Raw genomic sequence first — 23600 nt, 5'->3', positions numbered from 1 at the left:
CATGGGGCAGGAAGCGGAGGAGTGATTATTTAGCGAGACATTTGGGTGACTGGCTCCTTTAAGAAAAACAAAAGGTCAATGGTGGGGGTGTCCTGTCCGTCCGCACGTCCGTCCGTCCACTGAGCGAAAGCCAAGACTGTGCTGCGCTGCGGTCGCCCTGCATGAGTCACCGGCTGGCAAGTTCCTGGGAAGGGAAGCGCACGAGGCCTCGCGGTGTGCGGACAGGAGAATGTCACCCTGCGGGAGGTTTCGTCAGACACAAGCTCGTCTCTCAGTTGTCTTCGGGACACTTACAGCTGCGCCTCGGTTTTTTACGCCAAAACTTTTATAAATAAAGCTGGCAGAAGCTCGCCAAAATCCTGGAAAGTGCCCAAAATGGCTGCTTCAAACTTCAAAAATAGCAGACTTCCTGTCCTGTCCTGTCCTCTTGTTTCTGTCCTGTTACCTGGAGATTGGACGTCCACAAAGTTTTGTGGAAAATGGTCAAGTAGATTACCAAACGAACAATGAAAACACAAAGACAACAACATGATAAAGCACAGTTGACAATAAGATGACGAATCCGAGTGACACCATTTTGGCAGGGTGTTTAATACAATAACAACTGGTTGAGGCTACAGAAATGAAGCTACAGTGTAAAAAGGATCCGCGCCTGTGACTAAGTGACGGCTCTATTAGCTGGCAAGATAAGTGGATCTGTCTGCCATTATCGTCGGCCACACAACACGAACGGCCTAAAAATAGCCGATTCTCTCCTCGGAGTCCGCAGCGCCGCAGCCGCTCGGTTCGGGGAGAAGCGTATCCTCACCCCGAGAGGAATCTGGAGTTAAGCCGTCGTCTCCATTATGTGCTGACACGCTATTACAAGCGCATTCATTCATTCGTGGCGAGACAGAATGTCAAACAGCTGTGGTCCAGCAACAGGAGAGAGAGAGAGAGAGAGAGAGAGAGAGAGAGAGAGAGAGAGAGAGAGAGAGTGTTTATGTTTTGCCGTCAAGCAATTCGGGGTTTAGGGCTCTTGGTACTCGAGAGTTTTCCATTTCAGCAGAAGAGAAGAGAAAAAAACAGCTCGTAACAGATTTGTAAAAAGACCATCTCACTTATTTGTTTGTTATTGTTCAGCTTGCTTTGGTCAGCCCTGCTACTTGGGTCTCCTCTAACCTCATGATCCTCAAGTGCGTAACGGCGAACTAATGCTATATATATATATATATATATATATATATATATATATATATATATATATATATTAGGTGTGAATTGCCAAGTACTTGGCGATTCTATTCGTATCACGATTCATAAATCACGATTCGATTCAATACCGATTAATCCCAATACGAATCTATAAATTGATTATTGCGATTTTTTGTTTACTCAAGTTTAGAAAATATTAATCAGTAAACTTGTACATGTACACTGTAAGATTTGTATGAAAATATATTTATCTGAAAATTCAGGTTACAGTCTGTTTAATGTTTGAGCAGCACTGAAATCAAATATTAAGGCTAAATGTTGCATTAACATAACATTCTTCCATGCTTAATGTGTAAATCCTAACCCTAAGCAAGACGTTTTGTTGAATATTCCCATAAAAAATCGAGTCGGCCACATATTGAATCGATTCGAGAATTGCGCGCTGTAATATTGCGATATATTGCTGAATCGATTTTTTTCTAACACCCCTAATATATATTGTTTTTTATTAAATTTTCTTGAAATCTACTTGGGTGGTCACCTGTTGACTTGGGTGGCCCGCCCAAGTATTAACATGGTGTGGGAAACACTGCTTGCGATTATGAGTTCGAGAACTTACGACGTTTTTAAAAAGATCTGCAGAAAAATGGAGGCTCCAGAGTAAAAGCCCATTCTTGTCCTGAATTAATTTAAAATGAGTCTAACATCATACATTTCATTTTGGGGGGGGAGAAAATCCAAGTGTTGTCATATCCAAATTTGGAAAATCAAAGCTGCCCCAGGCGAGACTTGTCCAAAGTTGGCGTGCAAGCGTGTGTTGTCTATCCGGCCGTCCTCGCGGCAGACAGCATTGTCCTCACGCTCAAACAAGCCGTTGCAGACAAAGCTCAAATCGGGACAACTTCCTCTTCGGGAGGTTGGGCAGAGGCAGGGGGGGACGAGAGGGCTCAACCCCTGAACTCTCACTGATAAGGACGGCCGACCTCGGCTGGCCCCTGAAAGCTTTCAGACGCCGTCTGGCTAAAACGCAAAAAAAACGGTCTGCGTATTTGGGTTTCCTGTCTTGATTCAATTGTTGCTCAGCCTGTGTACATTGTGGAAGTGAGCGAAAACGAAAAAACTCGACCTATGAGACGAGGTGGCATGAAAGCAATGAAGCATCCCAACCCACAAAGCAAACTTGCTTCAGCTTCGTAACGTAACCGCGCCACGTCTAAAACGAGGCCTTTTGACGCAACGTTCAGGCCCGTGAGTCACCGTAACCTTTGGCAACGGCACAAACGTGTCTGACAAGTGGCCCGGTTTTTGCAGAACTACGAAAGCAGGATTTCATTTGAACTTTTCAATACAATTGTCTTTACTAGAAGGCACTTTTTCCCTCCATAGTCGGCAAGTGGAAGTCAAAAGTAAACAAACTTAAGATGATGAACACAACCGGGATTAGCTAAGTAGCTCAGTATGCTAACTTCAAGATATGACTCAATAATTCCATTTTACAATATTTGCACACTAAATGCAGTATATACAACAGCGCTACAAAAAATATGCCAGCTCCTCTTCACTTTCTAGTTTCAGCTGAGAACAAAAGCAGTGACTTCTCATGGTAAAGAGTGGCCGTAGTAGTACAAGACCGGTAAAACTGCACTAGCCAGTAGGCATGCTAACTCTGAGCTACAAGTTTACATTTATCTGTGCATTTTGGGATATTTTTACAATATCTAGCTAATTGAATTTGAAATGTCAGGACAACAGTGACACAAATTAGCATCGAGCTATCTGTTGCTCTTCATCGCTCTTTAGCTGAGAAAAATTAGTGGCCTAGTTAGCATCTCTTGTGGTATAGAATATTATAAGACGAACAACTGCCACTAGCAATTTAGCATACTTCTGTCGACATCTAGTTACAAATAACATTTCGCATAAAATTAGCATCTAGCTAGCTCTTGTTCTTCACTGTAGCCGGTTGATTTGCTCGGGAAAGGCGGGGCATGCTGTACAACACTTCGAGCTGATAGGACGAAGCAGAATCGTGTGCACGTCTACCTAACTTTTGTTTCGACCAATCGCGGCAAAGGATGAAAATGTCGTCACCGACATGCGACTGTTGTGACTAGTTGATATCATGGCGTTGAGTTTATGTTTTCCTTTTTGCAATGTTGATATGCGGATACAACGAGAGCATAATTAATTGCAGCATCCACACATTCGTCCACTGGTGTCGCCATGTTTGGTTTGTTTCTTCCCACGGCTTCGGCGCTTCTTGTTTTCGTCACAGCTGCATATCCCGCCCCCAAAATACAACGTCACTCTGTGATTGGTCCGAACCACCAGTGGTTCGTATCAGTAAAAATCAATGGGCACAAGATGCATTCTCGGGAATTTGTGAACTCACAAGTACCGCGAGAATACATCGTGCAAGAGCAAGGTTAGTTATCCGAATCGGCAGCATAAAACGTGTTCTCTTTCATGCTTTAATTTTGTAGAGCACGCTCAATAGCATCATATGTGGCAGAGAATGGTACTACAAGACTGAAACAACCCCTGTTGGTCAGTTAGCATACTAACTTAAATTTAAAAAAAAACGTAATTCATGGGTATTTAAATTTGTCCAAATTTACGCGTGTCTTTAGGCACCACTTTTTTTAAACTCAGGAACAAGCACAAAAGCTAAACAACGCGCGTAGAAGGATGTCAGTCGTATGTAAACATCAGAGCAGATGCATGTTGAAGCGTAAAATCAAATCAAGAGCAAGTTGTCAGTTTGCAACATTGTCTAAAAAGCCGCCGAGCTGTCATGGCAGCAAAGTTTATTGCAATACTAAGTAGAGTAAACAGGAAATAACAGCGTGATTAAGTGTGCATCTTACCTTGTTACCTCATCGTCTCCATGCTTCGAATGTTTCTTGCAGGACGAGTAAAGACGGGGGGGTAAGTTATCCCAGATAGAAAAAAATAGTCAGTTGGGAAAAAAAAACAAAAGAGGGAGAGGAAAGATTCCCAACTGATGCTGAGAAAATGTTCCACCAAAAAAAAAAACACACACACAAAAAAAACAGCGCGTTGATATCCGGAAACCGACGGACTGGAATGACAAACGACGGCTTTTATCCACTTGGAACATCCAGAGCCGAGGCTTCGTGGTTTCCAGCACCGGGAATGTTGCTGTTTCTCCGGGGAAAACTTTCTCCCACCGTCGCGCTAATCTCGGCAAAGACTACACAAGCAGAAGCGGCGGCGGCGACCGTGGAGGGGACGCGCCTCTGACGTAGGAACCTGCGTCACGACCAGGAAGTGGTGACGGTCTTCGTTGGCTCGTTTCCAAGCGAGCCGTCGAGAAAAGTGGGCGACAATGCCCCCTGGCGGTTCAAGCACGCAACTACACAATCAGTGGCAATAATCTGGTTTGTTACGTTTTGTGATTAAAAAAATAATAATAATAAAAAAATAATAATAATTGACCTACAACATGTACATTGTAATTAATTAATTGTAATCTTTGGTTGCACAAGTGTGCACACCCTCTCAAAACTAATATGTGACTGTGCTCAGAATTAATAAATCACATCAAAATCATTATTTAAACTGAACCAGTCAAAGAAGTGTACTGATGGTGGTTTGTTTGTAGAGCTTTCTCGATTCCCCTCCAAGTGAGTCAACTTCCGCCTGACACCAAGGTGGGAACGCTGCTCGGAAGAGAAACAAAATAGCCGGTGCATGTTCCCTTGGATTTGGCCCAAAGCACACAACGAGGGGCAGCGGTGGACTAAATAGCAAAGGACAATAATGACAAAGACTCCATTGACCTTCACATCAGGTTGCACACAGCAATGCTTCATTGTGATCAAACATGCCCTTGCTGTGCGTGTGTGTAAGGCTGCAAGAGTGCAAAGAATATCAATTGGATATTTGCATCCCTCAGTGGATTTTTTTTTTTTTTGTGGAAGCTTTTTTGGATGCTGCAGATCTGTGTGGCACATGAGCCACCATCATGTTGCTTTTTATGAGAGGAATGGAGCTTGTTTGACAAGCATTTATTATGAAACATCTCTTTCACATTGATGTTTGCAAAGATTATACATACTTTTGTTTGTGCTTTGCATATTTACATTAAGGTCTCATTACACTTAAAATCTATTTCTTTAAGATTATTGTAATTCCATTTTTACCCTCTAGGAAAATAATGTAAATCGAGTTAATCCTGGCACAAAACTAATTAACCATTAAGGTTGTTTTTCTTTTTAAATACAATTTTAAGGTTCCTAACTGTCATACATAAATAAGACAAATTATCAGCTGTTTATTACAACTAGAATAATACTCGTACTTTAAAGCCGCCTTATAAGACTTTGCCAAACTTGTCGAAATTATGGAATTAACACGTCGTAATATTCAATTATCGGTGGGCAAGTGGTTAGCATAAAGTTCAGAGGTTTGAATCTTCCTGTGTGAAGCTTACTGTTCTCCACAAGCATGAATTGATATTAGACCAAATGATAAGGTTAATTTCCTGTTTTGTGGTTATTGTCTGCCGTGACTGGTGTGAAAGTTCTAATTTGTTTATTTTTATGTGAGAGGGAAAAAAATGGAGGCATCTATTTTAGGAGAGGTTCTTTTTCTCTAGTACCAAACATTTTAATATTATTCCAGTATATTTGTATATGTTGTTTTCTCACATTTTAATACTTCTAATATATTTTATTTACTGTACACATTTTAATAGTTTTTTTTCTAATACTTTTTTTATGTTTGATCATAATTTTTATATTTTATAACAATATTATTTATAGGTCTTATAACCTTTTATTATTATTATTATTATACCCATTTTATGTTAATATTTTTTCTTAAAAACATTTTTGGAAATATGCTTGTAATATTTTTGTAAATATTTTTAAATACATTTGGGGAAAATATTTCTAATATTTTTTAACTATATTTAGGGATTATACTTTTAATACATTTGATTTGATATATTTGTAATATTTTTGATAAATATATTTGTAATTTTGGAAAAGAGTATTATATTTTTGGAGATATATTTGTTATAATTGTGGAAACACATTTTCCACAAATTTGAAATGTTTTTATATGTTGTCATGATTCTTACTGACATCATAGTGTTGTTTTGGATGACTGCTCATTAGATTTTTTTTTTTTTTAAAGCCTCATTTAATAAAATAAAACTTACTAGGAGTGTTTTTTGAATTGTACAGTTAGCATGAGTTGATACAACTATTACCCAAAAAAAAAATAGCTGAGAAAAAAAAAAGACATTTACAACTACATATGTCTGGATCCTGTGCCTTGGAGCTGCAGGATGAGCGGACTCTTCTCTAGGATGGAGCTAATCACCACCGTGGCCTTATACTGCTTCACCTCGCTGCAACGTAACACACACACACATGCGTACAATGAAGTTCCAAGTCGCCTGACACTTGTCGCGTTGTTCTACCTGGCAATGAAGCTGATCTCCAGACGTTGGCAGTGGTCGCCGGTGGGTTGGTGGTCCTTGGGGCGGAGCAGCCCGGAGGTGGGCGTCACACTGAAGACGTGGGACGCGTCTTCACTCGACTCTGACGGACGTCGGGGGAGACAAACGATTTGTTGATGCCACAAATATTTTTTACTAAATAATTCGCCTAAAGTCTACTTTTAGGGTGGCGCTGAATACCTAATAGCAACGCCCAGTGAGTTTGGCAACCCAGGCTGTAGAGTTTGACTTCTTTCGCCTGCATCTGGCCTAAATAGCAGAGTCCGAAATTGATGTGGTCGCTGGACAGGCACAGCGTCGCCAGCTTCACGTGGGCGCAGAGCGGCACCATCTGAAACGGGACGGCGATATTGGCAGGAACATTTTTTTTACTATTGAGCCGGCGTCCTGCGCACCTGAAAGCTGTTGTTGCTGTAGTGAATAAGGAGATCTTGCTGGATCTTCAGCTGCTTGCATCCACCGTCGCTGCAGGGGACGAGCGACACGCTGTCGGTCGGATGCTCGGTGTAATCCAAAAGTGATGGCGAGCAGCAGAAGGCCACCCTCACCTGCACATTTAAAAAAAAAAAAAAAAAAAATGCTTGTTGGAGAAAAATAGTTGCAAGCGCTACTGTAAAAAAGTCACAAACTTGGCAACATTGATTATGTTTTTGTAAATTAGCTCCTTTGAGTTGTTAGTGTAAGCAACTACTATTTTTCCCACAAAAAAATCTGAGCAATAAACTTAATTAACTCATTCACTCCCAGCCATTTTTCACTGAAGCAACCCCCTTCGCTCCTGGCTGTTTTACTGGATTTTGACTGATTTTGCAAGGCCCACAGAATATTGTGTTCTATTGCTTTACAAACATGGAACTTACCAAAATAAAGATTAAAGTATTTTCTTTCATCAGTAAAAAAAAAAAAAAAAAGTATAATTGTACCTGTTTCTGTTTGGCAGCAATTAGCATTAGAATATAGCTAAGTTTCACCATAATTCACAAATCTGTTTAAAAGGGGAAAAGGGCTTGTTGCAAAACGGCCCTGGTTGAGCTCTTATACTCTGCTGCCACCTGCTGGCCGTTTTTATAATAACTACCATTGCTTCAAGCATTCTCTTGAGTTCAGAGGCTGCATCAAAGCCTTCTATAAAAATAAAAATAAAACATTAAAACACATCTTTGGGTGCATGCTAATATGTAAAATAGAACGTATTTATACGTTTATGGGAGCAAATGAGTTAATCCCCCCCGCCCCGAGTTGTGTGTGCAAGTTGTACCAGTATGCTATTTTGTGAATGCAGAATCAGGGCGTGGGGGTCCGCGGCCGGCGATTTGTTGGATGCGCTGGACCCGGCCCGAGTCGGCACCTTGAGCACTGAAAATGGCGGCTGAGACTTGAGTCGAAAGCGCAGCGGCATCTCAGTGGGGTTTTTTAGCAGGAAGCTCTGCACGTTGTCGAACTCCTCCAGAAACAGCTGCAAATCGTCCTCCGAATGATTCGCGATGGATTTGATGGCTCATTTGTCATGCTTGTCATGAACGCCGGACTAACCTCGTCTCCGTCTGTCTTCACTAAATCGCCGGCTGAGGTGTGAAATTCCAACACTTTGCTGTCGTCTTCCATTTGCACTGAGAGCCTGCGGCCCGGATGAACAAAACTCATTCCCTTTTCCAAAGATGGGTATATTCACATTGCTTACACTGCGGGCTTGACCAACGCCAGGAGATCCACTCTGAAGGGTTCCAGATCCAAACCCTGGAGCCGTGTCACCTTTCCCGGGACATCGGCAGCCACCTGGAAGAAAAATAACCACGATATCTGACAACTCCACACGTGTGTTTTTATCTCATTAAATTGAGTCGTGTGCTGAGCCGCGTCACCTCAGAATCCAGGCTAATGAAGCCCAGAGCCAAGCCGACGCATTTGGACTCGCAAGATGTTGCGGACAGGGTGAGTGGGGTGAAGGACACGTGCACGGTGTTGCTGCCTTGTGCCGGGATCACCTGGGAGGCACAAAAAAACGCTCTTGGTTTCAAGTAATATAAGCAAAGTGGCTTAAATTGTTGTTTGTGTACAATTTGCTGTGGTGTGACGCAGTAGGGCTCATCCGACTTGTCTCCCACATGAGGTCGAATGTGGACAGACAGCATTTTTTTCTTTGCTTGACCAAGTCTGTTGTTTTCACCCTTGGTTGTATAACCTTGCCGCTCCGTGCCCTGAAATCACAAGTTGTGGCAGAAAAGTGAGAAATTATTATTGCAATGGAACACAGGGGCGGAGCTATATGGAGTTTATATGTTATATATATATATATATATATATATATGGCATCAGCCGTCGGTTACGGAAGACTCTGATTGGTTGTTAGCTAGCAAATCAGCACATGAGATTGAAGTAGGCTATGAGAGTGCACAATAGCGGTAGCTCATTTGCTTAAAAAAAAAGTATAAATATGTTCTATTTAAAATGTGTCCCAAAGACGTATTTATACGTTTTTTTTGTTTTTTTTTGCTAGAGTATACTGCAAAGAACGGTTGAATAAATGGTAGTTATTACACAAACGGCCAGCAGGTGGCAGCAGAGCAAAGGAGATCAACCAGCCACGTTGGAAAAAAAGCTCATTACTCATATTTCTAAATAGATTTGTGAATAATGATGAAACCTAGCGATATTCTAATGCTAATTAACGCAAAACAAAAACAGATAGAAATATACTTTTGAAAGAGCAGACTCTAATCTTTCTTTTGGTAGGTTCCACGTTTTTACAACAATAGAACACAATATTCTGTGGGCCTTGCAAAATCTGCCAAAATCCAGTAAAACAGCCAGGGGTGAAGGGGATTGCTTCTGTGAAAATGGCTGGGAGTGAATGAGTTAGACTCGATCCTCCTTGTATTATGAGTAAGTTGAGCACAGTTCTGGATATACAGTATGTGAATTTCATTTCATGAAATCCTGACTGTGGATGGTATGATTAAAAAAAAATGAGGTTATGTCACAATAGACACCCCACTGAAAAATTGCTAGCTACGTACCTGGGTCCAAAAAAAAAAAAAAAAGTAAAAATGTGTCTCCACTAACTATGCTATGTCATTTATGCACGTATACTCACAGTGGAGCTGCGGCGAGAAGCCCGCGAGCCCAACCTTTGAGCCCTTTTCCAGGCAGCCTCCCCGTTGGGAAGTCTCGATGCTCCCCTGGGGTTGTCGTCAGCTTCTTTGAGCGGGAAACTTTCCCCGTACGACATCAAAACGTCCACCAGTTTGCGGTCGTTCGGAATGACGTTGTACGTCTCCCAGTCCAGACGAACATCTGTCGAAAAAGGGGAAGGTTTTTTTTTTCGTTTTTTTTTTCGTTTTTTTTTCTTTTCTTTTTTTTTAAAAATACATACACATAGAAAGAAGTGCTACTTACTAAACAAGGTGGGGTTGTTGATGCGAAGAGAACGGGAAATAGTGTCGCCTCCAGATAAACGGGTGCCGAACCTAAAGACGTGTTCAATATTGACAAAGCTGTTATATATCGTACATTTAAGGCTTATTAAAAGCAGCGATTGGATGGCGGCACTCACTGAACGTTGGGTCCCTGGTACTGGTCATCGGGGCGCGGGCCTGTGATTTGGAAGTACAGCGGACAGCCTTTCACTGTCATATGCATAGCGAGGAGGCTGGGCTCAAGGTCCCCCACCTGTCGTTGAGGATACACTCTGGTGGTCTCTACTTGAATTCAATAATGTTTACTGATGTAAAACTGCACTACATCACTCTGAGTTCATAATATGTCAGTCACCTTATTTAGCTACATGAGGTTTCAAAATATTAAGAAACATTTTGCTGTATGATGCAATAAATTTATTAAATATAATTGGATATTAGCGTAGTAAATTTAATTTTTTTCATTGTTTTATTATGATTTAATACCCCACCAAGTTGGCAGTGATTAAAGCTTATTTTATTTTTTTTAAATAGTTTTAATACTGTAATTAGAGCATTTAAAATGTATTTAAATTTAAATAAATGTATTTACATTCAAATAAATCATAAATGATTAATTCATTAAATTAATAAGTAACATATTTAAATAAATGTAAATGTATTTGAATAATAAAATTTAAAGAGAAAAAAACATAAAGCCCGTTTTAGTTATTTAAAGTTATTTATTTTAAATGAGAAAATACCTCATGAAGCAACTTCCAAGTCTTCCAAGTTTCTCAGATTTATTTAAAACATTTATTATTATTATTATTATTATTATTATTATTATATTTATTTATTTATTACAATGAAGACATTTTAAGAAAGAAAAAAAAATATTTTTAAGAATATTGAATATTTTTACTATAATGAAGACATTTTAAACAAATAATGTGATCCAATGAAAGGATGTAATTTATAGATATTTTTTGTCCTTTATTATGTTATTATCAATCAATACATTTTTATGTGTATAGCACTTTTCATGCAAAAGTAAATGCAACTCAAAGTGCTTTACATAGTTTACCCACCCCCCCCCCCCCCATGAACAAATCATTTTTACTGAATAAAGTGAGCTGTGAGGTAGATTTATTCATGTATTTAAACTTTACAAAAACATGCTAACACAAACTTCAAAACTACTTGAGTGAACTGTGAATCCAACGCTGCGGTCGTTATAAACATTATTCATTGTACTCCCTACCTCGCATACGAGATTATCTCTGTACTCCCCCCACATGTCGCTGTAGGCGGTCACGTCCACAGTTTGGGTCTCAAAGGGTTCCAGTGTTCCGGCGCTTGGCACGATGAAGAAGGCTGCGCCTTTCCCGTTAGCCAGCAGGTCGCTGACAAAGTCTGCCGATGCATATTCAAATTGCATTTGTTGCTCATTCCAGCCTCATGTTTAAAACATCACTTTGAGAACTCATGCGTACCCTTGTGCGATTGCTCCTCTAATTTCCTGGCTTGGACGGAGTGAAGCGGCTTCTTCATGTATTGGGATCTTCATTACAAAGTGGGAGTCATGGCAAAAGTATTTTTTAAAAAAAAAAAAAATTGTTATTAACTCTTTGACTGCCAAAAACGTTAAATAACGTTTAGTAAAATCCTATGGAGGAGTGCCAAAGACGTTAAAAGACGTTTGTTTCAAAACAGAGGTGAAACTAACCATTTTCTATTGTTGATTACTCAAAAACGGAATAAGGTAGAAACAAACTTTTTTTTCTGATGAAAGATGAGAGTCCAATATTTCATTTGGTAGAATGGTGTGTTTCCATAGTCCAAACACATCATTTTCTGTGGACCTTGAAAGATCAGTCAAAAGATCAGTCAAAATGCTTAAATCGGCTGGCACCCACGGCATCCCTTTTCTGAAAACGTCTGGCAGTCAAAGAGTTAAACACTATAGCAAATTCAAAGATGAATATTCATGCAAGCACCTTGTTTTTGATTGGCTGCTGGGCTTCCACGCGTCGGAGATGAAATACTCGGCCTGGATGGTGAAAATTGCCGGGATGGCGGTGTGATTGGTCATCAGCAGCTGCTTGGTGACAGGTTTGGCCAGCAGCACGTCACCAAAGTCAACTATCAACTCTGCTTGCCTTGTGCCGTCCGGAGCGGGACTACGGGCAGAGACGAAGAAGGGAGTGATGACTTCATGATAAATCAAATGTTTAGATTTTTTTTTTATTTTTTTTTTTATACTTGAATATTCCCACCTGACACCAGGGAGCGAATACGATACTCTGAGTCTCTGAGTTGTGGGCGCCAGGATGCTGAGAATAAGCGGCGAGCTCATGCCCTCCACCTCGCAGAGCGCAATGACATCATTCAGCGCCGACTTTAAGTGACAGAAAAAAAAATCAAAATAAATCAATCAACAAAAACACTGGGATGTGTTTAAAATCGCAGGAAGTGTCTTACATCTGTATGGGATACGAAAGAGACTGCGATGTCCAAGCTGGCGTTTGGTCCCAGAGTGCCCGACAGGGGTTCAAAACTGGCTGAACAAAGAGATGCCTGCTGACCCTTCAGCTCGTCCTGAAGAAGACATCAGTAAAGTAATCTTAAAGTGGAAGTCAACCTTATTACATTTGTGGAATATGAGTTATGAAGCAATCTCAGGGGGGCGGCCATTTTGCCACTTGCTGTCAACTGAAGATGACGTCACAGTTGCTCCAGGGCTCAGGCAACAACCAATCACAGCTCACCTGTTTTCTGATGCTGCGCTGCGATTGGTCGTTACCTGAGACCTCAGCAACATTGATGTCATCTTCAGTCGCCACAAGTGGCAAAATGGCCGCCTCTTGAGATTGTTAAAAACTCATATTCCACTACTACAATATCAACAAGAATACCATATTTAGACTAGTGGGGCTGCATATGACATACTGTATTATTGTCTTTTTTTTTTTTTTGGGTTGACTTCCCCTTTAACTCATTCACTCCCAGTCATTTTCGCTGAAGCAACCCCCTTCGCTCCAGGCTGTTTTACTGGATTTTGACTGATTTTGCCCACATAATGTAATGTTCTATTGCTATAGAACCTACCAAAAGAAAGATTAGAGTGTCTTCTTCCATCAGGAAAAAAAAATACATTTCTATCTGTTTCCTTTTGCAGCAATTAGCATTTGAAGATAGTTTCATCATTCTTCACAAATCAGTTGAAAACAGTGGGGGGAAAGAGCCTTTTGCAACATGGCCCTGGTTGATCTCTTATACTCTGCTGCCAACTGCTGGCCGTTTTTGCAATAACTACCATTGCAAAAACATAAATATGTCTTTGGGAGCATGGTAATATTTAAAATAGAACATATTTATACGTTTTGGGGAGCAAATGAGTTAAAGGGTACACTTAACATAAAAATTGATGTTTTAATTTGCTTGTATAGTAATAATTGGAATATGGATGGATAATCTTTTGCTGGCTACCTATTTCCAAAAGCATGTACATGAGTGAACCATTGTGCAGTGCTTCCCCGATTTTAAAATAATGTCTCCTAAAATTTGACACGCACCACCCAGGAGAAGTTGGACGGCAAGAGGGTCTGGTTGAAAAGAGTGACGGTCCCTTCTGCGGTGATGCCCATGTAGAGTTCTGAAAAGAGCAGCTCGCAATTGAGCAGACACAGTTGAGGAGACTGCACATCCGCTCTTAGCAGCAGGTGACTGCAAAGTACACAAAGTTGCAAAGTTTTTTTTTTACAGGTACCCCCAAATAACAGCAATACATCCTTCCTACCATCCTGTCCCACCCTCCACCAACAGCTCCAGCTCCGTTTCAAGCTCTTGACAGAACTGCGGCCTGAAGTGGATTTCCACATTGCAGCCAGTCAAAGGGGGCAGCAACCCAGTGCATGGCTCCACAACCAGCTATAAACACACACAAACACACACACACACACACAAGACGGTTGATAACAACTTATGACAAGTGTGTTGCCACGTGTGAGCGAGCGCGTCGTACCTGCGGGTCTTGGCCCTCATCTTGATTCTTGTGCACCTCCACCAGTATCCAGGCCGCCTCCAGGTGCGTGACGTTGTCGAGGTACAGCGTCTTCTGGCTCTGCTCCCCGAGTCTCATGAGACCGAAGTCCACGCTGGGCTCACTGATGCTCACGCTGGGACCCTTGGAAGTCACATTGATACAAAATAAGAATTTGAAAATCCAAATAAATATTACAAGGTCTGACAAATGACAAAATACATGAAAGCCAACAGGTAAGCAGAGCTGCATTGAGTTTTGTTGAATGCACATTTGTGTCAGGCAACAGCGTTAGCTTCTGAATAGTGGCACACACTTCATTTCTTGGTGAAGTTGTGAACGGGCTGGTGACGGGGTGCTTGTCTTTAGTGTCAACGCGCCACATACACATACATAGTGTAGTAGGGATGTAACGATATCCAAACATCACAATACGATATTATCACGATATGAAGGTCGCGATATGAAAATTATCGCATTATTATTATTATTCACATATTGACTCGGTTCACAAGCATATTACATTCCCCTACATCTGACCAATAACGTGGATTTTAAACATAGAAGGCCAAAACATGCCTTGTGAAAAAAAAACTGCACAAAAAACAAAACAAAAACACCAGAGGGTGCTAGAAGTGCAAAAATGGAAATCAACCTGACTTTAGTAACAGATGCGCTGCTTTTAATATTCTGGCATAACGACAGCGATATTGTGGAAGTTTTTCTGTTATAGTTACACTCCTATAGTGTAGTGTAGCGAAGTGCTGCCTCCATGGCTGAAAATGCTTTTATTGTCATCATTGGTGCTCTAATAGCAAATTAAACAGACATTGAACTTAATATGACATATTGAGTGGAGTATACCATCATTCACTTGCACAAGCTAATAAAAAAAAAAAAAAGCATCATATGTCTCCTTTAACTCATTCAGTGCTATTGACGGCTAAAGACGTCAAAAATTCATTTGAACTATTTCTATTAGTTTAACATTTTTTTCCCCACTTTTGTTAACAAGAATATGAAAACCTAGAAAAAAAAATATTGTACATTTAGAACAGATATAAAATTTGTGATTAATCGTGAGTTAACTATTGAAGTCATGCAATTAATTACAATTAAAAAAAATAATCGCCTGATGCGATTTAAAAAAAGAAAATAATATAAAAAATTAGGGGCGTCAGGCGATTACATTTTTTAATCGTGATTAATTGCATGACTTCACTAGTTAACTCACAATTAATCGCAAATTTGATATCTGTTCTAAATGTTAAATTAAAAAAATTCTAGGTTTTCATATTCTTGTTAAAAAAAGTGGGAATTTTTTTTTAAACTAATTGAAATAGTTTAAATGAATTTTTGACGTCTATAGCCGTCAATGGCAGTGAATGAGTTAAATAAATTTAAAAATTAAAATTAAAATTCTGAATCTGAATTAAAGAAAAAAACCTTATCAGGCTAAATTATCAGTGCTGATAAGTGCAATCGGATTGGACATGGGATAATAATTGCTGTTATTCTTCTGGTGACGCTTGGATCGTTGGTCCTGCTTACCTTGAAGGTGACCTCCACGGCCAAGGTGACGGGTTCTTTGCGGTGCTCGATGTGGCAGTGCAGACTGGTCACCACCTTCTCCGGTTTGCCTCCGGTCACGATCAGGTTGAAAACAAAACACTCGTTCTCGTCTGTAGGTAAAAGGAAAAAAAACTGCATTTGTTTTTTATTATTTTTTTTATTTTGTTTATACAGTCAGTGTTTATAAAGAAAAAAGAAACCCCGACGTACCTATTTTCCCAGTTGCGGGCTCCACTTCTATTTCGTGACAACTGCCGCTCATTTCGTCCCATTGGAAGGAGATCGACGTTTTGCTGTAATTCCACATCTGGTATCGACAGAATTAACATAATAATAATAATAACAAAATACTGCACAAGCATATGACTCGCTGATTGCAGGTTTAGCAAAGCACCTTAAAATGTCTTGTGGTGGTGGTGAAAACAAAAAGTTCGCCGGGGATGACGAGGGCGTAAGGCTCCAGCAGGATGTTGAAGGCCTCCGTCGAACCCTTGACTTCGATCTCCATGACGGTGGCGTCGCCCACCTTGGAGCCGATGCGCACGGGCTGCAGGTTGCCGGCCCTGCCGCCCCAAATGAGAAGTTGTCATTTAAGTGGAGAAAAGAAGCCGCCGCGCGGAGGCGAAGCGTTACCCCTCGTCGGCGGACTCCAACGGCAGCTGCGGGATGTCGCTCAGGACTAAATGGCACACGCTGTGGTAGTCCTCCATCTTTAACAATAAATCAAACAAATATACATCTATTGATCTATTTTTCTTAGGTAAAAAAATGCCTGGATTGTGTACATTTTCCTTTTTTTTTCTGGAGAGCTCAGTATTGTTCATTCGGTAATTTTACCAATTTGACATGTCATCATCATTGCTCTCTTTTTTTTTTCTTTTTTCTTTTTTTTTATGTGGGTGAGTATGTGTATGTGCGTGTGTGCGTGCATATTCATTAGTTCACCTAAAACCTATTAAAAAATCCCATACCGTTCACCTAAACCGAACACTTCCAGCCAGAGTCGTGAGGCCGCCAGGAGACCCGAGGAAGGACCAAAGAAAAGAAAGGAAAAGTGTACAAAGTACATTTTCCATAGGTCTGAAAAATATGAGTGTAATTCTACCTCTTTGGGAGAGAAGGAGAGGGCGAACTCTCGATCCTGGCAGGGTGCAAGAATTCCCACAGCCGGGCTGATTTGGAAAATGTCGTCTCTGTCGGGGTGGTACTGAATGTGGCAGGGCTTGGGGATTTCGCCCGGAAGCAGCGGCAGGAGGTTCGGCTTCATGATCTGCCAGTGAAAAGGCAGCTCCAAGTGGCTTCAATAAAGATATTAAGACTTTATTAGTATTATATATTTAAAAAAATAAATTAAAAAAAAGGAGAGCAATGATGATGACAAACGATGAGCTGTCAAACGATTACAGTTTTTAATCAGATTAATCACATCTTTTTTCCCCCTCTTTTTTAATTAATATTTTTTTTTTAATATATATAAAAAAAAAAAAAAGAGCAATGATGATGACATGTCAAATCGGTAAAATTACCGAATGAACAATACTGAGCTCTCCAGAAAAAAAAAAAAGAAAAAAGAAAAAAATATATTTTATATTAATCATCAAAATGGCGTAAGGGAAACGTACACATTATTCCTGATAACCATCGTCTTCAGCTGCACCGTGTGCGGGTTGCACGAATCAAATCGGACAAAGTAGTCGGCGGTGATGTCGTGCACCTCCCCCAAAACTGGGGGCTGATCCTTGCCGGAAACGGACAACAGCTCGAGAGCGATCAGCTGGCCTTCGCCTGCCAGCAGAAAAGTGTGAAATGTGAGTTTCACTTTTAAGGTGGAGTAAAAAAATAAAGTGGTCTTCTTACCTTGAATGCAAATGTCTTTCACTTGGCAGTTGTCGCACACGATGGTAAAAAGCTGGCAAATCCGTTCGGTGGTGGTCGGGAAGAAAAGTGCCTGCAGGAAGAATCGGACTTGTGGAGTTGTAGCAACTTTTTTTGGCATATTAGAATCAAAATGTTGCCTTAAGTTACTTATTTATCCTTGAATTACTCCTCAAATGACCTCAAACTGGAAGTCAACCCAAAAGAATATGTGTATGCACCCCCACTAGTCTAAAAATGCCATTCGGAATAATATTGCATTTTTATCCATTTCAGGTGGCGGCCATTTTGCCACTTGCTGTCGACTGAAAATGACATCACAGTTGCTCAGGGCTCAGGTAACGACCAATCACGGTTCACCTGTTTCCTGAATTTGGCCATTTGACGTTCACAACCTGGTTGGGTGGTTACCTGAGGCCTGAGCAAAAGCTATTTTTCATTTTCAATCGACAGCAAGTGGCAAAATGGACGCCCACTGTGATGGATAAAAACAGGTGGACTTTCCTTTAAATTATTCATTTAATTGCCTTCCTCCTTAACTCATTCACTCCCATTGACGTCAAAAATTCTATATTAATACTATTTCTATTAGTTTCACATGTTTTTCTACTTTTGTTAACAAGAGTATGAAAACCTAAAAAAAAAAATATTGTACATTTAGAACAGATATAAAATGTGCGATTAATCGTGAGTTAACTATTGAAGTCATGCGATTAATTACAATTTTAAAAAAAATAATCGTCTGACGCCCCTAATTTTTAATAATCTTTTTCTTTTCATTTTTTAATTAGGGGCATCAGGCAATTAACATTTTTAATTGTAATTAACTCATTCACTGCAATTGACGGCTATAGATGTCAAATATTCATTTGAACTATTTCTATTAGTTAAACTTTTTTTTTTCACTTTTGTTAACAAGAGTATGAAAACCTAGGGGTTCATTTTTATTATTCTTTTCTTTTCTTTTTATCGCGTCAGGTGATTAAAACTTTTAATTGTAATTAATCGCATGACTTCAATAGTTAAGTAATGATTAATTACAATTTTTATATCTGTTCAAATTGTACAATCATTTTTTTCTAGGTTTTTATATTCTTGTTAAAAGTGGGAACATTTTTGAACTAATAGAAATAGTCTATAGCCGTCAATGGCAGTGAATGAGTTAATCATATGACTTCACGAGTTAACTCCCGATTAATCACACATTTTATATCTGTTCTAAACGTACAATAAAACATTTTCTAGGTTTTCATACTCTTGTTAAGTAAAGTGGAAAAAAATGTGAAACTAACAAATAGTTCAAATTAATTTTTGACGTCTATAGCCGTCAATGGCAGTGAATGAGTTCAATTGTCATGAGTTCGCCAATAAAGGTGATTTTTATTATTGACAATGGGAAAATGTGCTTCAAGATTTAAGCAAAAAATAATAATTAGGGTACAAATTGTTTTCGTCCAGTACGGCCTCACCTCGACTACAGTGGTCTCTCCGGGTTCGAGAGCAAAGAAAGACGGGCTGATAGCAAAGGGAGGCTGGTCAGAATAACAACTGGTAACCACCAACTGGGAAGATTTAAAAAAACAACAACAACAACAAAGTATGTTAATAGTAATAAAATAACCAATCATAGAGGTAAGTAACTTCTTTTTTTTTTACCCTGGGGTTGGTGGCTGGCCACTGATTCTTTGGGACGATAAAGAAAGTACCAGCACTGAGCCCGATGTTCTGACAATGGAACTCAACACATCTCACTCCCCCGATGAGACAATAACCGCAGTCCAGAACACTCGGCACTGCAAACATGGTCTCCGGATCATCAGGATACCAACCGAGGACTTTCCGCAAAACTGCTTTTAACTCATTCACTGCCATTGACGCCTTTAACCCCTGGGCGTTATTTTATTTTGAAATGGCTTGGTCAGAACCAACAAAAAGCCAAACAATGGTCAAATAACGTCCAAAAATCATTGTAACTATTTCCATTAGTTTAACATTTTTTCCACTTTTGTTAACAAGATTATGAAAACCTAGACATTTTTTTTGTATTTTTATTTTTTTATTTTGTGTGTGTGTGTGTGGGGGGGGGGGGGGGGTTAAAAATTAGGGGCGTCAGGCGATTTCATTTTTTAATTGTAATTAATCACATGACTTTTTACTTTTATATCTGTTCTAAATGTACAATATTTTTTTTTTCTAGGTTTTCATACTTTTGTTAACAGAAGTGGAAAAAAATGTTAAACTAATAGAAATAGTTCAAATGAATTTTTGACGTCTATAGCCGTCAATGGCAGTGAATGAGTTAATGTCGGAGAAGACTCACAGGTGAGAATAGGAGGCGGTCTCCGCGCCTCGATGGGGACCACCAGGACATGCTCGCCTTCACTTTCCACCACGATGCGGTCCTCGTAGTCGGCCAGGGAGTCTGGAGCGAAGCGCACGGTGACCTTACAACTCATGCCTGGAGCGACAACGCCGCCCTTGCCAGGAAATCTCCCTAGAAAAGAAGAAGAAGACACATTTCAAAATCGTGCCACACAATTTTGCTTATATCTTTTGTGAACACTTTGCTGAAAAGTGACACATTTGGGATCATTTACAGGACTTGAATGTTCATTTAGTTTTGTCAAAAGTAACCCAATTATGGATCAAAAATGGACCGATCCATTTTTCTGGGTTGTTTTATACAAAATGACCCCAAAAAATTTCTGACCAATATTTATGGGTTGTTTTACGCTGAAAAAAACATTTCTTGACTCAAAATAGAGGATCGGTCCATTTTTTTACTCATAGTTGTTTTTGTTTTTTTACTGGTGCTGTCAAACTTAAAAGGGTTAACTGATTAATTAATCACAAAAATTATCACATTAATCATGAATTAACGCAGATTAATTGCACTATTAATTTTGACCCTAGATTAGCCTTTAGCGTGACAGCGGATGGCTTCGTTTAAGGTAGCACAGGTTGTGTTTGAGCAATAAACATAATTATTACATGCTTTAAAATAAAGCATTTAATGAATGTTTGGCGTATCACATTTAGAACATTCGTTCATGTCAAAATATCGAGGTCATCTTTTTTTATATTCAATTATGCAAGTAATTAACTGATTAGAAAAAGAGGAGTGTGTGCAGTGGATCAAAAAATGTTGAAGACGTCCTCATAACATTAAATGTCAAAAGAATTAACACATAACCGGAGCTCTTCAAATTTGGCGAGGGCAAAAAAATGTAGATTAAAAAAAAGGCTTTTTTATTAAGCGATTAATCGCGATTAATAAAAATTCTAAGATGTGATTAATCTTTTTTTTTTTTTCGTGGAGAGCTCAGTATTGTTCATTCGGTAATTTTACCCATTTGACATGTCATCATCATTGCTCTCTTCTTTTTTTTTTTTATTATTATCATTTTTTTATAGTAAAAAAAAATTATTAATTAGAAAAAAAGGGGGAAAAAAGATGTGATTAATCTGATTAAAAACTGTAATCGTTTGACAGCTCGTTTGATTTTAGAGTGTAGAAGCAGTGAATATTTGGTCCACTCTGCATGGGGTATTTTGATGAAACCATGCCAACATTTTGACAACTGAGAACTGTTTTAAATTGCGTTTAAAATAAATAAGTAAATAAATTAATTAATTAATTAATTAATTAATTAAAAAATCTCTCACCTAGACCGATATTGAAGTAGGAACTGCTCGGCGGGAGGACTCGGATGTCTCGGCTGGAAAAGGCCACATTTTTTAACTCCAGTGTTGTCTTAAGACGGTGGGAAGATGGAGCAAATAGTTTGAGATTGATTTCAAAACAATGGAATTGTCAAGCGCCGTGGACAGCAAGGCATACCTCATACACCTGCCCCACGCTGTAAACTGTGAAGAGCACAACAGGTGGTTTGGCCAGGAAGACCTGAGTGGGACTTTCTTTAGCGCTTAGGATGAGAAAAAAAAAATTACATTCATTGTGGTGGATTTGCTGGTGGATTCTACTAAAAAGTGCATTAGGAAGTTCAACGTACCTTTCCGCCCCCTCCACGCTATCCATCCCGTGATCCTTCTTAGCCACCAGGGGGCGTATGATGGAGGCGGCACCCTGGTGAGCTTTTGGAGGCAGGAAGCGTGGATTTTGAAGGATGCGTTGCCTTTCCTTCATCCTCTGGAGTTTTTTTTTGCCCTCCGCCCGATCCGTCGCACTGGGTTCGTCCATCCATTCCGGCTTGGGTTGGTTCTGTATCTTCTCCGTTAAGAAAGACTCATAAAGTCATTGTTTTTTGAGATGTCGCTTCAAGATCGTACCGCAAACCTCATTGGGTGACTTCTTGTTCTTTAAGACCAGCGAGCTGCACTCCAGAGTCTGGCTGGACTCGGACTCGTTCCTCTTCCTCCACAGGGTGCCGTCGGGCAGCTCGTTGGCCACGCGCAAGGTGTAGGCGATGGTGGGTCTGGTAAGATCTGGTTTGACTGAAAGACCGATGCAATTAAATGTGAGTTAAGGATCAAAAACAACTTGAATCAAACATGGTAGGAGAGAAAAAGTACCAACTGCCGGAGCCTTCATTTGTATTTTTTGCGGCTTTAAGTAGTCCAATGGCGAAATCAGGTCGTTTTTTTGGAGAAGACCTTCATCTACGTGCCAGATAAAAGCTGACTTGACTAGAAGAGACGGAAATGAGAAGTCTGATTAGTCTGCAAGACCATCCAGAACATTTAGATTGTTTTGTTAGGTAAATTAGGAGTGTTTATTATATTATTATGTAGTCAAGGCGAACAATCGCTAATGTTAAACCTCTTAATTTTTAACCCTGGAGAACCCAAGAACCCTTTTCTTCTTTGGAAAATTATGAATTATACATTAAATGACTGCTATAAATTCACTGAACACCAAAATATATATTTTTTTCAATTTTAACCCTTTATTCCCTAATTTAGGATTAGGGCGAAATTTGACCCTTTTGGGATTTAGGGGTATCATTTCGAAAAATCTGAATAACAAAAACTGTCAGTAAACTATTTAGAATTTAAGAAAAATAATCAATCAAATACACAGCTACATTGAACAATATAATTTTGGGGTTTTATTTGTTGCATTTTAGCCATCTTGTCACCACCACTCTGGCTCATGTAAGTGCAATATTCATCCACTAGATGGCCCCATGCCGGGGTCAGAAGTGGCACTCTGGACTTTTGAAGTTAAATTTGTAAAAAAAAAAAATGGTCTTTGTTATTTGAGTAGCAGAATTTATAGGGGCCAAATTTGACCCCGTGGGTTCTCCAGGGTTACTTTTTTTTTTTTTTAATTAGTATGTGCAACGCTTGCATGTGTTTACAAGTGGATGAATATTTCTGTCACCTGGTGGGAGGCCCTGAAGATCATGTACATCCCTGAAGTCCTCCTTCATCCGTTCTGCGGTCCGTCGCTCCGTGCTAGCCGCCCGAGCTCGGGCGTGGATGATGTGGGTCTCCAGCATATCCGCCTCTTTTATACGCTGGTTGTATTCAGCCCGAACCTTTTAAAAAGATTGTCATTAGAACCCAAGCAGCTTGTGATTTTGCTGTGTTCACGCAGTTGAATTTACCCGTTTGAGCTCTTCGACATATTTGTCATGATAGCTGCTCCTCCCCTTTGCCTTCATAAGGTGGCATGGCGTTACGTTGGTGTAAAGCTCCTTGAAGGTGCTCGCCAAGACGTGAGAAATGTCCTTTTGCACAAATCACATAATCAATAGGTCAATCATTGCATTTATTTAATGTGCATGTGTTGACCCACACTCTAGAAAAAAAGAAAAGAAAAAGATTTGACATAATTTATCATTTTGCGGACCCAGTAGCCATGTCTCTCTGAAACATAAAAGGTCCGGGAACCGCAATTTAAGAACCACTGTAGCTAGCTTACCTGCGATTTTGCAGAAGCAGGGTTGTGACTGTCTACGGGAGGATCCCACCGAGATGGTCTCTGCTCTTGTTGCTCCTGCAACATGTCTGCCTTGAAAAAGGATCAACAAAGCACCTAGCAACCAAACATCAGTGTTAGCAT

The 23600-nt window shown here is 39.9% G+C and overlaps 2 protein-coding genes across 3 annotated transcripts in view; both read right to left on the bottom strand.

Annotated features, from left to right (window-relative positions):
• The window catches only part of map3k22 (mitogen-activated protein kinase kinase kinase 22), a 38637-nt gene extending 34100 nt beyond the window's left edge, over positions 1-4537 (bottom strand). Inside the window, exon 1 of the mRNA XM_077554563.1 lies at positions 4062-4537. The gene's annotated coding sequence lies outside the window, so the exon portion shown is untranslated. The remainder of the gene's footprint in view (positions 1-4061) is intronic.
• A 673-nt stretch (positions 4538-5210) lies between these two features.
• Positions 5211-23600, bottom strand: part of dlec1 (DLEC1 cilia and flagella associated protein) — a 25419-nt gene continuing 7029 nt past the window's right edge. For both annotated transcript variants that reach the window (XM_077553728.1, XM_077553726.1), the window contains exons 2-39: positions 23460-23573; positions 23143-23265; positions 22917-23073; positions 22106-22219; positions 21870-22027; positions 21586-21800; positions 21414-21498; positions 21239-21326; positions 19893-20066; positions 19229-19365; positions 19042-19134; positions 17555-17645; positions 17320-17482; positions 16803-16995; positions 16331-16407; positions 16092-16260; positions 15908-16004; positions 15677-15807; positions 14108-14269; positions 13883-14013; positions 13659-13809; positions 12565-12681; positions 12360-12481; positions 12081-12263; positions 11577-11644; positions 11345-11496; positions 10239-10354; positions 10082-10152; positions 9780-9979; positions 8743-8883; positions 8548-8670; positions 8367-8461; positions 8219-8303; positions 7944-8141; positions 7081-7233; positions 6866-7016; positions 6647-6767; positions 5211-6574 (exon numbers count right to left, since the gene is read on the bottom strand). In XM_077553728.1, coding sequence (XP_077409854.1) covers positions 6475-6574; positions 6647-6767; positions 6866-7016; positions 7081-7233; positions 7944-8141; positions 8219-8303; positions 8367-8461; positions 8548-8670; positions 8743-8883; positions 9780-9979; positions 10082-10152; positions 10239-10354; positions 11345-11496; positions 11577-11644; positions 12081-12263; positions 12360-12481; positions 12565-12681; positions 13659-13809; positions 13883-14013; positions 14108-14269; positions 15677-15807; positions 15908-16004; positions 16092-16260; positions 16331-16407; positions 16803-16995; positions 17320-17482; positions 17555-17645; positions 19042-19134; positions 19229-19365; positions 19893-20066; positions 21239-21326; positions 21414-21498; positions 21586-21800; positions 21870-22027; positions 22106-22219; positions 22917-23073; positions 23143-23265; positions 23460-23543 — 4989 coding nt within the window. In that variant the 5' untranslated portion in view covers positions 23544-23573 and the 3' untranslated portion in view covers positions 5211-6474. The remainder of the gene's footprint in view (positions 6575-6646; positions 6768-6865; positions 7017-7080; positions 7234-7943; positions 8142-8218; positions 8304-8366; positions 8462-8547; positions 8671-8742; positions 8884-9779; positions 9980-10081; positions 10153-10238; positions 10355-11344; positions 11497-11576; positions 11645-12080; positions 12264-12359; positions 12482-12564; positions 12682-13658; positions 13810-13882; positions 14014-14107; positions 14270-15676; positions 15808-15907; positions 16005-16091; positions 16261-16330; positions 16408-16802; positions 16996-17319; positions 17483-17554; positions 17646-19041; positions 19135-19228; positions 19366-19892; positions 20067-21238; positions 21327-21413; positions 21499-21585; positions 21801-21869; positions 22028-22105; positions 22220-22916; positions 23074-23142; positions 23266-23459; positions 23574-23600) is intronic.

Source organism: Vanacampus margaritifer, chromosome 20 (genome assembly GCF_051991255.1).
Source record: "Vanacampus margaritifer isolate UIUO_Vmar chromosome 20, RoL_Vmar_1.0, whole genome shotgun sequence".
In the NCBI taxonomy this organism is placed as follows: Eukaryota; Metazoa; Chordata; class Actinopteri; order Syngnathiformes; family Syngnathidae; genus Vanacampus; species Vanacampus margaritifer.
Note: the sequence above shows the minus strand (reverse complement) of the source record. Positions and strands in the feature narration are given on the sequence as shown.